Source organism: Tachypleus tridentatus, chromosome 13 (assembly GCF_004210375.1).
Source record: "Tachypleus tridentatus isolate NWPU-2018 chromosome 13, ASM421037v1, whole genome shotgun sequence".
In the NCBI taxonomy this organism is placed as follows: Eukaryota; Metazoa; Arthropoda; class Merostomata; order Xiphosura; family Limulidae; genus Tachypleus; species Tachypleus tridentatus.
Genome location: NC_134837.1, coordinates 12,455,690 through 12,471,984, shown reverse-complemented (window position 1 = coordinate 12,471,984; position 16,295 = coordinate 12,455,690). Strand labels below are relative to the sequence as shown.

The window sequence follows — 16,295 nt, the reverse complement described above, 5'->3', positions numbered from 1 at the left end:
GCTGAACACTTTAGACATGTTCTGTCCCAAGGTTTATCCATCACGTTAGACAGTGTTATTGGTGATGGTGACACTGTCCACCTTAGAAATGTTTTTAGTTTTTTTAAAGACCATAAATCTTTTTAATGCCATTTAAGTTTTTTTAATTTATACATTAGACTGTTTTTAATGCGAGTCCCTTTTAAGATTCATAATTCATCTAGTTCAATTTGAAATTAGAATATAGCAGTAACGTCAAATAACTTGAAACCAGGACTGGAAAGGCCAACTTCAGGTGACTAACACTGCTGTTTGAACTACCTGTTAGTCATCATGGTGAGTTATTATTAAAATTTTGCTACAAGTCTTTTAAAACTTTTATTACTTTACTTTCTTAAAATAGCCATAACATCAAATAACTCGGAACCAGGACTGGAAAGACCAACTTCACTTCAGATGATTGGCAGTGGTTTTTGAACTTACCTGATGGTCTTCCTGGCTACTTATGATAATTACAGTTATGCTAAAGAAAGTCCTTTACAACTTGTATTGCTGTAGTTTGTTTCTTACTTCTGTAGACTGGATGTAAACAATGGTTTTAATGTTATGTTTTTTTAAAACTTTCTTTTGTTTTACCTTAATTTCATTTTATGAATTTTACTAAATTTACTTTAATTTTACCTTTTTACCGGATGTTTGGTGCCAGACAGGCAAGCTGTTTTGTGCCATAAAACACCACACCAACCAATCAACCTCAAGTGAAACTGATTTGTCCTGAGAGTGATAAGATAGGTTTATGAAATAACAGAAGATTACAACAAAATATTTATTATGGAGTAGTTCTTTGTTTCTGAAAATGGAATAATGTAATTGGATGTAATATAAAAATGCTAGTATAAAGCAGTGTATGTATGACTAGATCTGAGATATTCTGTCAGTGATATACTGACCAAATCTTGTGTTTCTTAGTGGACTCCAGAATGTTAGGCTTACCTGAAGTGACTAACACTATGTACATGACTAGTTATTCCCATTCAAATATAAAGAAGATTGTAACCTCAAGACAACAGTCTGTATACAAACTTACAAACACAGTCAAAATAATATGTACAAAGAACAGTGCCTTTACTGTATAGTTAGAAATACAAAAATCATTGTATGCCTGTGTAGCAGAGCTAAGTAAAAGACCACTATCTTTGGTCTAGAATGTTAATACAAACTACTAGGTATGGCCTAAAATGTTCATACAAACCACTACGTATGGACTTGAATGTTCATACAAGCCACTACGTATGGACTTGAATGTTCATACAGGCCACTACGTGTGGTCTAGAATGTTCATACAAGCCACTACGTGTGGTCTAGAATGTTCACACAAACCGCTACGTGTGGTCTAGAATGTTCATACAAACCGCTACGTGTGGTCTAGAATGTTCATACAAACCGCTACGTGTGGTCTAGAATGTTCATACAAACCACTACAAGCGGTCTAGAATGTTCACACAAGCCGCCACGTGCAGTCTAGAATGTTCATATAATATAAAAGTTAATAAAGTAAGTGATAAGGTAAACACCTTAGTATTACTATTGTGATATACTTGATCTAATATATATCAGTACTTATGTCGGTCCAACAAATTCCAGTAATGCCCATTTTCTATCATGATACACTATTTACGAGTATTACACTAATACACTTTTTAAACTGATAATGGTTCACTTATTATATGAAGCATCTAATTTTATACACTTTTCAACTAAGGATATGCAATATTTTTAAAAAATGTTGTTAGTGGAATATATTGAATGATTGGTTGGCCACCCTCACTGTTATGAATGTTTTCAATCATAATTCCAGTAATATCATACAAGGTTCAGCTAGCTTAAGAGATTTAGGTTAGTTCTAAATCAGACATTAAACTGACAGTGGAAAACAATGTTTATGTTTAAAAAATTAAATGTTATAATATGATACAGGTATTGATATATTAAACATTATAAACAGTACTGTTAAAAAACTACTTCTAAAGAAAGAATAGAATATAAATTTATTTACAAGACACAAAAGCTAATTGTTTTCTTTAAATATTTCCTTTTTCAAATCAATGTCTTTATTTTCTAATCTTACAGGAGCAGTGGGGAAAGACTCGACAAAATATTTCTAATATAATGCTAATTGTTTTCTTTAAATATTTCCTTTTTCAAATCAATGTCTTTATTTTCTAATCTTACAGGAGCAGTGGGGAAAGACTCGACAAAATATTCCTAATATAATGCAAGGAATGGACCAACCAATAGTTGTCAAACTTCCAGTGTCTGCCACTCGTCCTAAGCTCCGTCTTCTTCAAATCCATCCCATTATCACTTTTTTGAAAGACAACGAAAAGTATGAGATATCAAACAACAGTAACACTGATGGCTTATTTCAACTAGTTACCAGGTAGTCCAGTTATATTTTACTGCTGGCTTCTTTTAGATTTTATTTAAATATAAGGAAGGACTGTAAGCTCCATTGGATTTGTTGAAACTGGTTTACAGTTTCTGTAAACATATTTAAGTTTGTAAAGTAAACTTTAAATCAATGTTATTTTCTGTTGTGTTCAGTATTCTAGCTACAAAAGTAACTTTTAATTATCTTTACTAGACAAGATGGGGCAGCACTGTACCTGTCAAAGAAAATAAAACAACCAGGAACCTATTTTGTCAACATCAAGGCTAAAACTTTCATTCCACTTCCTCTGAAGGAAGATGCACGGAAAGAGGCTTTCCACATGACTGTCCACCTACTAGTTACCAAGTAGTTGTAAAAGCCAACTTTCAAATAGATGTAGCTATGGCTGATCCAGTCAGAATGTGGTATTAATGGTGTGATGATTCGTATTTGCTTTAATCTTGTGTTTAACTTTGTTGTTGTGGCAGACTTTATCCTCTTAGTATGGTAACCTTTTTCCCCCTTTGCTAGGTCAGAGCTTGTAGATATACTTGAACTTTAACCTTCATGTAAAATCACTCATACAATGAAAATGGAAACAAAAATTAAGGTATTTTTAAGAACACTGAAAATATTAACTATAACCATACTATGCAAGTGGATTATCATAATTTGTTTTCTGAGTAAATAAAAGCATTTCAGATACAACAGGAAAAAAAACACCCATCCCTCATAAGGAAATGATTTGACTGTTTAACAATTCATCTCTCTAACAAACAAACAGTATTGACATGCATGTGATTAGGATGGATATTTCCACGAAGACCAGGCTGTTACATTAAAGTTGAGCACATCAGGTCTAATATTGGAAGTTGAAAGAGAAAATTAAATGTCCTTATAGAAGCGACTTAACAGGAGGGACACAACACCAAGAGATAAGTTCTAACATCACTACGTGCCAGCCAGTACACAGTATTTACTATCTACTTTTTAGCATTACAAATGAAACAACAGAATATTTGAAGGTTTTATTTTCATCTCTGTGTCGTGTCCTCTGTAAGTCAGGTGTTACACTAACGTATCTGGTATCTAATAATACTCCACACAGATACGTTGCCTTGTGTTAGTATTGTGTGCATTATTAGGGTCACTCCATCTCTCTTTCACTCCTGTTTTAAGTTATTTTTTAGCATTCAAAATGTGACCAAAACAGCTGCAACTTTGAATGTATTGATAAATATCCATTCAGAATTTGTTCAGCACAAATACATGATACTGCTAACTGTAATTGAACGTTTGAATTTATGCAGTGTTAAAATTACTTCTAATATATACAGCAGCTGAATGCTTGCTTTAATATTACTCAGAGACCACATTGCTGCTTAATTTTATTACATAGGCTTTGTTCTTTGGAAGGCATAGATTGACCATATGTGTTCCATATTTCTTCAGCCATTTACCTAATTCAATTTAAATGTACCTTAACCAACCTTTGTACAAGTTTGTTGCCAGAGCTAATAGCCACTGCCATATTTGGGAATTCACTCAAGAGCTGCTTAAGCAATGTTCCATGTTTAGTATTTTTTATGTTTGTATTATTCTTTTATACAAGAAGTTAGATACTTTAGGTGACACGTACATCCATTTTTGACTGATGTTATTCTTGGGATGGTACTGGCCAAGTTATTAAATTAGTAATTTTTGTATTATGAAAAGTAAACTAATATTGAGCATATGATACAAAAAATAACATTAATACAAAACATTTACTTACTGAGTGTCTTCTAAACTAATTGTGATATCAGGTTAAAATATATATCAGAAAGTTATTTTTCTAATACTTTTGGAATTTTGAAAAAATCTAACTAGATTCATGTTTTTCATGTCTGTGAGATCTTGTTTAATTTTCATTCATCAAATTCTTCTTATCTTGATATATCTATATTAATTTGTTAATTATAATTACACACACAGTTCTTGGTATGTGTATAGCAGTAAGCCTAGTTGCAATTAAAAGATTACTAATAATTCATTTAAAAATAAACAAAGCACAGCACATTTTGTACCCAGGAATGAAAATGGAGAATTGTGTAATTGTTAGAATTTCTTTCTGGACAGAATAAGGACTCAAACAGTAGAATGTAAAGATGTAATAAATCTAAGAAACGTAGCTTTGTTTGAATAGTTTTAATTAAATTAAAATTATCAAATTACACTTAAATTAGGATGAAACTGAAAGTAGCTTATTAATAAACATGTATTGTAAGAGAGGATAAAAATGTATTGGTGTGTCTGCTTGAATGTTTGTAATTATGAACATTAAAGTCCAGTGTGCTATGTATAAAATATAAAAAAATATCTTAAGTCTTTCATGTCAATTTAAAAATTTATATTCATCAAAAGAATCTAAATTATTCTCATGGATAATCTAACCAAATATTATGCATTTCTATCCTATGAAAACATTATGTGTTATGTCAAGAATATTCTGTGATGACAATTTTTTAAATTACTCGCATATTGCAGGTCTGTAGTCTTTGTTTCATGATGTAACAACACAAATATTAACTCGTTTTTTTGCATCTTGTATTTGAAATCTGTACTAAAAATGAAAATTAAAAGTTTTTCTTTCTGATGCTCTCTTCTAACAGTTTGATTTGTCTTCATATGATTAAACTTTATCTGCTCATAAAGAGTATTTCAAATTGAAAACCATTAGTTACACTGTTGTTGTAACTTCCATCGTTAAAATATGTCTTAATAGCATACGTTAATTTAAAATTTGTCTAATATCTGAGAGATCTTAAGATTGAATCCATATTTAGAAATTAGTCATTGAATAACCACAGAAAAACTGTCACCCAACTTGTAGTTGTCCTACAACCAAGTTTATCCCAACTTGTTGTTCATGTAAGCTGCAAAAGAACTAGTACCTAATTTATTATTGTTCAACAATCATGACAGAGAACTACCACCCAACTTGTAGTTGGACCACAGCCATGACAAAACTTTGACACCCAACTGATGGTTGTCCCACAAACCACAAAAGAACTAGTACTCAACTTGTGGTCATCCAATATCCCACACACACACACATGCACGGACATAAACTGGAACAACATGTCTTCCTTTGGGTGAGGTGAAAAGAATGTAGGCATTGGAGGTGTTAAAAGATGCTGTAAGAAGCACTACTACGAAGTTAGTAATTTATTGTACTTCACAGAACACACCTGATCTGTGGGAGGTCACAGATTCATATCTGAGCCAAGCATTAGAAACAGAAATCGAGTGTTGGAAGTACCAAATGTAACTGTCATGAAGAATGCATGTTAAATACTAGGTATTAAGATAAAGTGGGAGAAATTGTTTTTCAACATTATATATACGGTGTAGCCAGAAGGACTAAAATATGCTTTTCTTGAAAGCCACTTCTGTGTAATAACAGTGAAAATGTACGTAAATGAAACAAGTCTCTCCAAATTGTCAGCTGTTAACATATTCTACTTCAAGTCATTTCAAATTTTGGTTTTTAAACTATTTATACCTTCTCAGTTTTCATTCAATTCAACATCCATCCATAAATTGTGTCCCACTTCTGCTGGGTTGCAGGAAGCCTACTGATTAACAATCAGGGGTTCAGTTCCGCTCAGTGAACACAGCAGATAGCTTGATATGGCTTTAATATAATAAAAAAACACACAGTTGTGTTTCTAATATTAGTTTTGACTGTTTTAAGAAATAATCTTAATTAATTACTTATAATCTCAAGAAAGACTTGCCTATTTCACGTGAGGTAACAAAACCCACAAATTGACTATACTTGAGAGTTTATAAGTATACTTTATAGGCTATTTAGAGTAAAACAATTTAAGTATTTATTCATCATGAAGGCCAAAATGTCTGCTCAAACATTACAAGTTAGTTCACACTGTTACTTAAAATATATTCCAAGACAAATGTTGGTAGAATAGCAAAAATATCTTCCACAAATAGTAAATCCCAGTTACTAAAACAAATAACTTTACTGGTCAAGATTACATAACAATAAGATGTAGGAGGTATTGTAGCACACGTTCCATCATTTTAAATTAATTATTTTTTTTATTTCTTACTCAAACTAACCCTTTCTGATTCAATTAACTAAGTTAATTTTTTTCAAGGTGACTGAACTTTATGGCCAGAAATCTACACTTCAACTTATATATATTTACCTTGCCATTTAATGAGCTTAACAGTATTCATTTACATTATCAAAACCTTTAAAATTTGTATAAATAGATGTGAACAGAAAGTGTCAAAGCTACCCAGCATCGTGTGTGAAAGTTTGAGTAAAGGGTCACTAGGCCCAAGGCCTGGCATGGCGAAGCGCGTGCGACTCGTAATCCGAGGGTCGCGGGTTCGCGTCGCGCTAAACATGCTCGTCCTCCCAGCCGTGGGGGTGTATAATGTGACGGTCAATCCCACTATTCGTTGGTAAAAGAGTAGCCCAAGAGAGTTGGCGGTGGGTGGTGATGACTAGCTGACTTTCCTCTAGTCTTACACTGCTAAATTTGGGACGGCTAGCACAGATAGCCCTCGAGTAGCTTTGTGCGAAATTCCAAAACAAACAAAACACTAGGCCCTCTTTAATTGTTTAACCTCATCTATGAAGAAGGAAATGAGAAGCTGAGATTATACAGTCAAAGAAACATTACTGAACTTCACTTGTAATGTAGGTACCTCAAAACTAGAGGTCATCGTGTACACCAAGTATGAAACGTGAACCTTGAATCCTGTGGTATACGGTAGGTTTGTATTGTTGGATCCAGTGCAGTTGGATTGTGGGGCTGATTTCCAATGTATTAGTGATGGAATACAAGCCAGATCTCTGCTGAAGAGTTGAAAGTTGGGGAAATGTTGCTCATGATAAAAAGAGATCCCCAAAAAAGTAGAATCATTTAATAATAAGACCAATCACACGTGAACCAGTTATACATCGTTACCAGTTGAAATCAGATGTAACTGATGAAGGATTTTAATAATTTATAACCATTTTAGTTGAAATAACCGATAAAACCTAAACCTTAAAATGTTTTAATTGTTTATAAAACGTAAAGTTATGTTTTAATTACCTTTATTGTGTATAAAATCGTAGAACGTATTTAGTTAGCATATACACTATTTTCTTTCCAATATTGATGACTAAGGACTATCGGACAGCAACTCGTCACAGGCAGACAGATCTAGGTAGGAATTTTGGTTAAATTATTATTTCGTTCTTGTCAAACGAAAAATAACCAGGGGCGGTCAGAAACTACAGTTTCTCTTCACCCCACACAAGGCAAGAATAAATTAACGAACTGATTACGGAAAAAGATGATTGGGCTGAATTGGCGTGTGAGTTGTTCACTTCGCGCGATGGTCACAAATTACCTGGAAGTCGATAGTTTACTGAATTTGATTGAGGAGCGTCAGGAGAAACTGAGAACAGTTGCCGGCCAGGGAGACAACGAATAATGACGAGGAAGGTCCAGCATGACATCCACCAAAGTTCGCAGAATCGCATCGGGAAAGAAGAAGTGGTTGGCGTTAACACGGAGTGAGCGAGCAGAGAGATGCAAGCAGTGCGTCAGCTTAGTTATGCCTTCTGATTTTACAATAAACATTTCAAACTTTTAAATTGACTAAAATGTGTTCTGGGAGGCCTCTTTTCAGGGCTGGGATCTATAAATCCAAAGTAACAGGAATTTTGATGTGGGGGGAAACGGGAGTACCCCGAGAAAACCCACTTTCACTGGTGAGGCGCCGAAAAAAAAAAACCAACCTCACCAGTGCCCGATGCTGGAAATGAAAAAGAGAACATGAATGGTTAGACACTTGAGTTTACATTCAGGGCGTGTATGTAATTATAAGGCGAGAGGTATCGCTGCCAAGAGCGTGGGGTGGCTGCTAATCGTGGAATTTGTTTTGTTAATGATGTCCGGTTATTTGCTTTTTTATAGTAGTTGGCTGCAAGATAAATGAATCTCTTCTTAAGAGGCGGGATGGAGCTCGCTTTATTGACGTATGCTAATGGGGTGTATCTGGGCAGGCGAAGCGTAAGACGAATGGCAAGATTTTGGGCCCGTTGTAATATCTTAAGGTGGGAGGAGGGAGCGTTTACCGTGATCATGCTACCATATTCAATTATCGGTCGAAACTCGTCACAGGCTCATTTGTTTCCATTTATCAAACACACGATTCGGGGTGAGGTGAGGGATCCACTTGTATGGCAAGTGTAACCTGAAACCTACACTTTAACTTGAAAAGTAGGGGTCGTCTTATACATCCAGTTGTCTTGTACGCCAATCAGTACACTATAAGTTTCGGAAACTATAATTTTGATAAACGCTGATTAATTAGAAAATTTGACCAGGAGACTATAGGTTTTAACGTTACAATTCGTTTAGCTTAGGACATTCTTTGAAAAGAAATCTTGTAAATCGCGTTATGTCATCTAAGAATAAAGCTAACTAATTCCCGTCAAATGAAGTATGTCTGTGTATCAACATAAAAGTAAACTTGGACTGTCGATATAATATTAAATTTCAGACCAGATTGAAGACTGCTTCTATTCTTGTCTGACCTAACGCGATAATTAATAATTATAATAGCCGTCATTATATTTGTGTGTTTTCCTATAGCAAAGCTACATCGGGCTACTTACTGTGTCTACCGAGAGGAAACGAACCTCTGATTTTAGCGTTGTAAATCCGTAGACTTACCGCTGTCTCAGCGGGGACAATTTTTTGTTTGTTTGTATATTAAAATATATTTGTGTTAATTGTGTATCCATGTTGTTGGCAAATATCATAAATTTGAAATATACCAACATTTAATTAACTTCTAAATTAAAATATCCGGCTGTTTGAAATCGTAATATGTAACCTAATAAATTTAAGGGAAAACATAAGTTTGTTTGTTTTTTGGAATTTTGCACAAAGCTGCTCGAGGGCTATCTGTGCTAGCAGTCCCTAATTTAGCAGTGTAAGACTAGAGGGAAGGCAGCTAGTCATCACCACCCACCACCAACTCTTGGGCTACTCTTTTACCAACGAATAGTGGGATTGACCGTAACATTATAACGCCTCCACGGCTGAAAGAGCGAGCATGTTTGGCGCGATGGGGATGCGAACCCGCGACCCTCAAATTACGAGTCGCACGCCTTAACACGCTTGGCCATGCCGGGCCAAAAAAAACCCAAAAAAAACATAAGTAAACCAGTTGCATCCAACTCACTGTCAAAACTATATATATTAATATGAAATTCATGACTTACGTTCAAATGGAGTTAATTTTGAAACTACGGTTAATTCGTAACTGTATATAAAATATAGAGGAAAACAACTAATAACCAACAAGAAAAGCGTTGAAGTGAAAGCAAGAGAGTAGATTTTGAGATATTATAAAAGTAGTCAGAGGTGAAAATGGAAACCTCCATTCTATTATCTCCTGCTGGTTTGTTTGCAAGAGATATAGTTTATGAAAGTTAACATGTTTCCTACGTGAAAATGTATTTCCAATAAATACTTAACATTTCACACATACATTCTACCTGCCTTGAATATTTACATGACACTAGCACTAAGGCAACTCACGAGATTTCTCGTGATTTATATTACTGAATAATGATGTTATTGTGCAGTAAAAGCCCTCCAATAATAGAAAAGCATCATCAGATTCCTGTTTGATAGCTTCCTCCATACTGTTCTACTCATGAAACTTCATTACTGACGACGAAAGAAGTCGTAAGTACCCAAACGAAAGCATACCCATCAAAATTACCTTCTGGGTAAAGTGACCATTCTATAGGCAGAACATAATACAGTTGGGACAGATGGTCTGCTATGAGGTTCACCGCTCTCAATACATGAGAATCTATAATGCAGATCTGTTGGATAGTTGCCCAGTAATGAAGGTTGAGTGTTTAGAAACAAAGTATTAAAGATTTATCACATACTCTATGATTGTTATGCAAAACTACCGTGGAATTGTCAGAATGGATCATAATCAAACAATCCACTATTAGAGGTACGAAATGCAAGCATGCTCTTTTTATAGAATGAAGGTCGAGCACACTGATATGGGGAACTGCTTATGCTGGACCATGTGCCTGAGGTGAGATGTACCACAACTGGTAAGAGAAGCATCGGTGAAGAGGTGTAGGTCTAATATGAATTGAAATAATGGAAGCACAACAGTGGTATTAGATTGATATAGCTACAGCAAGAATTTCTCAAGTACACTGAAAAACAGGCAAATTGAAGGGGTCAAAGGGTTTCTCGAGAGGTCCCACTGGTCTTTAAAGTCACATATGAGCCATTCATAAAAGAATAAACTGTTATAATGAATGCCATACTCCCCAAAATGTATAGAACCTCTTTAAAAGTATGACAATTTCACACCCTGGTGACAGAAAGTTCCAGAGCATATAAATGAAGAAGAGAAGGCTGTGAGTGGCTTAGGATGGAAATGAAGAAAACCCTCAAGTGCACAAGGTATTGGGTGAGAGTGAGAAAGAACTTGAACATTTTGATAATTCACCCAAAATGAGCTACCACCCTCAGAATAATGAAAATATGACTGACAGTCTCTTTCCGTGAATATGAAAAGAGAGCCGATCTTGCGTGGAATAACGAAATCATAAGCCAAGTCAATGGACATGTCGAGCAAAGACACTGAAATCATAGGAGCCGATGTAGTGTTTGAAAGATAAAAATATAGTACCAATGGATGTAGCAAATAAAGCATCTAGAGGAGTCTGTAATAGGAATACGAAGAAAGGAATCTGAGAGATGGACCTTAGACATCAGTGCACAAGGAGTAAAGGTCCAATGAAAAGAAGAGAAATTTTACAGACAAAAACGATGGATAAGCTTGTAAATAAATACCACACCTGGTCTTAACGATGGATAAGCTAGTAACTAAATGCCATCCATGGTCTTTTCAAGAACCACAATGAAATGGAAGTAAAAGCCTGTAGGAGGGTTGGTTATCCTTTTCACAGCTAAAGATGTAAGAATGATGGTAAACCATACACTAGTTGACATCTGGGATCAGAGGTGGGAAACTATGAAAAACGCGTATTCACAGGGTCTGTAAGAAAAGTGTCTTACAGAACAAACATCAGCCAAAAAGTTGGATGAAAAAAATTTAAATTAGGAATTGGAAGGGGAGTATCAGAAACACGGTCAAGTGCCGTGGAGAAATGGTGGGATTGAGAAAACTGAGTCGAATGTGGTAAGAAAAGATTGATGACATGTAGCTTCTTCTTTAGATTCAACAGTATCTAGAACATCCTGAAATGTCATTGCACATAAATGGGGGAGGCAAAAGATCATAACAATGAGGCAAAGAGCCCCAATAATATGTTATCTAAGTGAATAGAAATAGTACACAACAATAATTTGTCCAATGGGAAACAGGAGTGAACAAGAATCGTTGCAGTAGAAATCAGCATCTTTATGACGTACTTCTGACATGAGGTGTAAGGAGGTATACAGAGAAGGAAAGACAGGATAACTGTGTGTTGGATAGTTAAACTGAATTCAATGGGTCTGCTTTTTAAACATCCGAAAGACATTCCAAAGTTTGTGAATACAGATAGTGCAAGCTGGAATAACTATAACACATAATAAATTGAGATTTATAGATTAACCTTGTGTGAATATAAAATTAAAATATTTTTACAAAACTTTATAGTTATAAATTGTAATGGACGAAGTACCCATGGAATGGAAGGTCAGAAACCTTGGGATATACAATTGTGTCTTGATTCTCATATTTAGGTTTTTATTGCATATTTCGTCTCCTTAGTCGGTAATATTATCATTTAACTTTATTGTTGTCTTTTATGAATTGTAGTGCATGCTGGAGATACTTACGTATTTTGATAAAATAGATAGAAAAAACAACCTTTATTCTCCACACATTATTAAAATCTATATATATTTTTTAAAATTTTAACTAACGTTTCACCTTTGCGGCTTCATCAGTGATATTGCATGCTACTATTTAATATTAAAATATTAGTTAGATTATAAAAGTACTTGTCTCCAATATTTCGTAGCGTGCCCCAAACAACATATACGTTATTGTTTCACTAGTGTTCTCACACTGATTATACAATTATATTAACATATGCCATAGTTTAATAAATTAAAATATACGCCATAGTTTGATAGCTTAAAAATAAATACTAGATGCAGTAGTAATAAAAGTTAAGTGGTTTTTTTTTAATTTCGCTCAAAGCTACTGGAGGGCTATCTGTACTAGCCGTCCCTAATTTAGCAGTGTAAGATTAGAGGGAATACAGCTAGTCATCCCCACCCATCGCCAACTCTTTTACCAACGAATAGTAGGATTGACCGTCACATTATAACGCCCCCACGACTGAAAGGGGGAGCATGTTTGGTGTGATGGGGATTCGAACCCGCGACCCACGGATTACGAATTGACGCCCTAACCACCTGGCTATGCGGGGCCTCTCTTTATAGCTAAAGGCATTCTAGATCTGTCTTTCTATATACTTAATTATCTAACTTGAACTACATTTTGAATGCGTATTTAATCCTGGCCGAGGACTAGGGCGTTTCACCTACTTGAGATATTTTGGTACAATAATACTCAATTTAAACAATGAGAAGCTTAGAAAGTTCTTGTAATATGACGTACTAACACAACTAGCGCCAGTTCACAACAATTGTACCATACAATATATGATATGTAAACAGTCACGTGAAGAAATCTGCGATAATAACTAACTTGAACACTCACGCTAAATTTAACAAGAAACAGTCCCGTGTATCTAACAGTTATACTTTATTTTCATTCAATAACCGCACTTTCGTCACTTACATCTAAATGAATTTTTGAGTTAAAGTTGTTTCTTCTAATTTTTATTCACAAAATATTTTTTTCTTTAGGTAAGCATATATAAAATTAAAATTAGCTACTATACAACTCAAAAGTAAGTTTCAGTTCCATATTCGTGCAGTTTGTGTTTCATCAACTGATAATCTCTGTAATTGTTTCAAATTAAGAACAAACACATACTTAGCTTCATTTACAAAAATCAAGCCAAATATTGCAAAAAAAAAAAAATACTTCTATTTTGTGATTCATGGTGACGTCTGAAAGTTTGTTTTAGTATTAATGGAAAAAGGTACAGTTATACCTTCAGGTGTATTGCAGTAAAATCGTAATTTTTACTGGTATAAATTTTCTACATAAATAATTGTTTATGTTTCTTGATAACAATAAGATTATTAATTAAGTTTATGATAAACTAAAGCGCCACCTTTAATATACACATTGCACGTTTTAGTTGTAAGATCTTATTTTGCATATATGCAGTTGATTGTATCTCATATATACATCACAGTGATTTTCGAAGGTATGTATAATGTGGATAAGAGATGGCGCTTCATGTTTTTGAAAATTAAGTGTTCGAGACAGGTATTAGATATCATGATATAAAGCATAAGCATTAGTATAAAAACAATACTGATATACACTCTAACTTCCACCTTGAATAAGTTATTTGAAGCAATCTTACTTTAGATAAATGCTGTGGCTGTCTTGCATGATGAACGTTTCCAATTGGAAACTTAAGTTAATATTTCTGTAACTTGCAAGTCTCAGCTTTGGCTCTTTGGTTAAGTGTCTGAGTATTATAAAAACATTCGAAGGTCGAAAGTGCTGAAATAAGTCATAACTTCGCTATTCAGTGATAAGATTGAACTTTGAACAAGTAACATTGAAACAGCTTGACAACACCTCTGTTACAGCTTACAGGTTAAAGTCCAACGTATCACAGTAATTTATTGTGTTGTACTAAGAGTTAACGTTAAAGGCTGTCACATACACACTTTCAGAACTGAAATTCGAAGATATTTGCATCATTTTGATTGTGCAATCGTTAACGAAGCAGTGAGTCTGATGTAGTCTAAAGTGGTGTGCACTTCAAAAGTTATTCATTTAATTAGACAGGGGTTGAGAGTTTGTTTGTTCCTGTAATGAAATTTAATGCGTTTATTTCTTCCAATTGCCACCATGTGGTATAATTTGTACTAAAGTGTAAAATAAAAGATTTATCATGAAAATTGTGTAGTGAATTTATGTACATGAACTACATTTATCTAGAGATTTCAATGGTTCAAGGGATTTACTAAATCAGTTTGTGTAAACTGGAGATATAAAATAACCCAGAATACAAACTACATTTTTTCATGTAATTAGTGATGAAACATTGAAAGTATACAATTTATGTAATTTTTTCCCCCTAAGATATTAAGATGAAGCAGCTAGAAGTAATGACAAGAATTTTAATGAATGGAATTTAGTATGTATAATATTTGTTGTTTAAATGTTACACAGGTTTTTTATATGTTTGTAACAAAATGGGTAATTAATATCATGACTGTTTATTTTTACTAGTAATGAAAAACTTGTACTCTTTAATTTTCTGCCCTAAAATTATGTTATAGTTTATTTCATAGTTTGTAAAATTAACCTAAACATAACAGAGAAGTGTTAAACTTACTTTTTTATCTTTAAACATTTTATTTCACTAACCAGTGTGAAATCCTTTTGCAACTACACTTGAGTAATTGAATATATGTATAGTTCATTTGCAGTTCTTTTCCAACAATTCATTATGTTCCAAATATAGCAAAGAAATTCATGTTTAAATGTTTAATTACAGACTTGAAAATGATGGATTTTGTAGAAACCAGAACATATTTTAAGCACATAAAAGACATAATCTAAAACTATCATTACACTACAGCATTTACCATCTATTTTATTTTAACCCTGGCCAGAAGAATTTATAAAAATGGGTAGGAAACAGTGATAACACTACAAACAAGAGACCATTTGGTCTTATCCCACTGCACTTGCATATCCACCTTTGAAGAAAGTGAAAATTTAAGTCCACCTTTAATTTCAAGAAACTGCTGACACTTCTCTTAAAGAGTTTATTGTTTTTAGATAATGCAACTTAAATGTAGATAGCCTGTCGTTTCAAAATTTTTAACATTTGTCTTGCCATCACATTATCTTCAAAATGGGGCACATTTAGACGCCTTTATTTTGCCTGTACCTATGATAATATAAGATTTAGACAGGTCACATTTTGTGCCATACCTTACTCTACCAAAGTATACATTTTTGTTTATTCTAAACACATGTAATTTTTGTATAACATACAGTAAAGGAAGTTAATTTCATCTTAGTTGTCCATGTTATTAATCTTCCATACTTGTACATAGAAGGTATAGCTGTACCTTGATCATGAAAGGTAAAACTGATATATTTCATTGTTAGGATCACATATCTTGAAGTTACAATCTCCTTTATGTTTGAATAGGAATTATAAGCTATTTGGAGGGTAGCTGTTCTGTATAAATCTATGATTATTGATTTAGCTAAATAATAGAAGATTTAAAACAAAAAACAGCAGGGAAAAAATTGCACACACAACAGTTAACCAGTTGAAGTTGTGACACCAGGTAGATATTAATCTAGAACGTGAACTTGAGTGAGATGGTCAGTTTGGAAATAAGTCTTTGAGAAGAACAAACCTGCTCAGTTTAAAACTCCACTAAAGGCAACTGTTCATTGTCCATAAGGTAATATACGAGTGTTGTTTTGTATAAATTAAAGTTTAGTTTTCAGCACAGACTTCTTCGGTTTTAGAAGATCTCTACTTCACAGTTTAGCCTACCAATCCTCTGCTGTATAGCAGGCCTACTTAATATATTCTTTCAAGAAGTCAGTTGATCTGAAAATAGATTATCTTAACCCTTACAATAAACATTTAATCCACTAAATCACCCTAGTAGCCTGTAGTAAGCCATTAGCA

General features: G+C 33.9%; 1 protein-coding gene across 1 annotated transcript in view; it reads left to right on the top strand.

The window, feature by feature from the left end:
- The window catches only part of LOC143240634 (fibrillin-1-like), a 209,582-nt gene extending 204,537 nt beyond the window's left edge, over positions 1 to 5,045 (top strand). Inside the window, 2 exon segments of the mRNA XM_076483387.1 lie at positions 2,214 to 2,419; positions 2,624 to 5,045. Of these exon segments, the coding sequence (XP_076339502.1) occupies positions 2,214 to 2,419; positions 2,624 to 2,780 (363 nt within the window). The 3' untranslated portion in view covers positions 2,781 to 5,045.
- Positions 5,046 to 16,295: the final 11,250 nt, after the last annotated feature.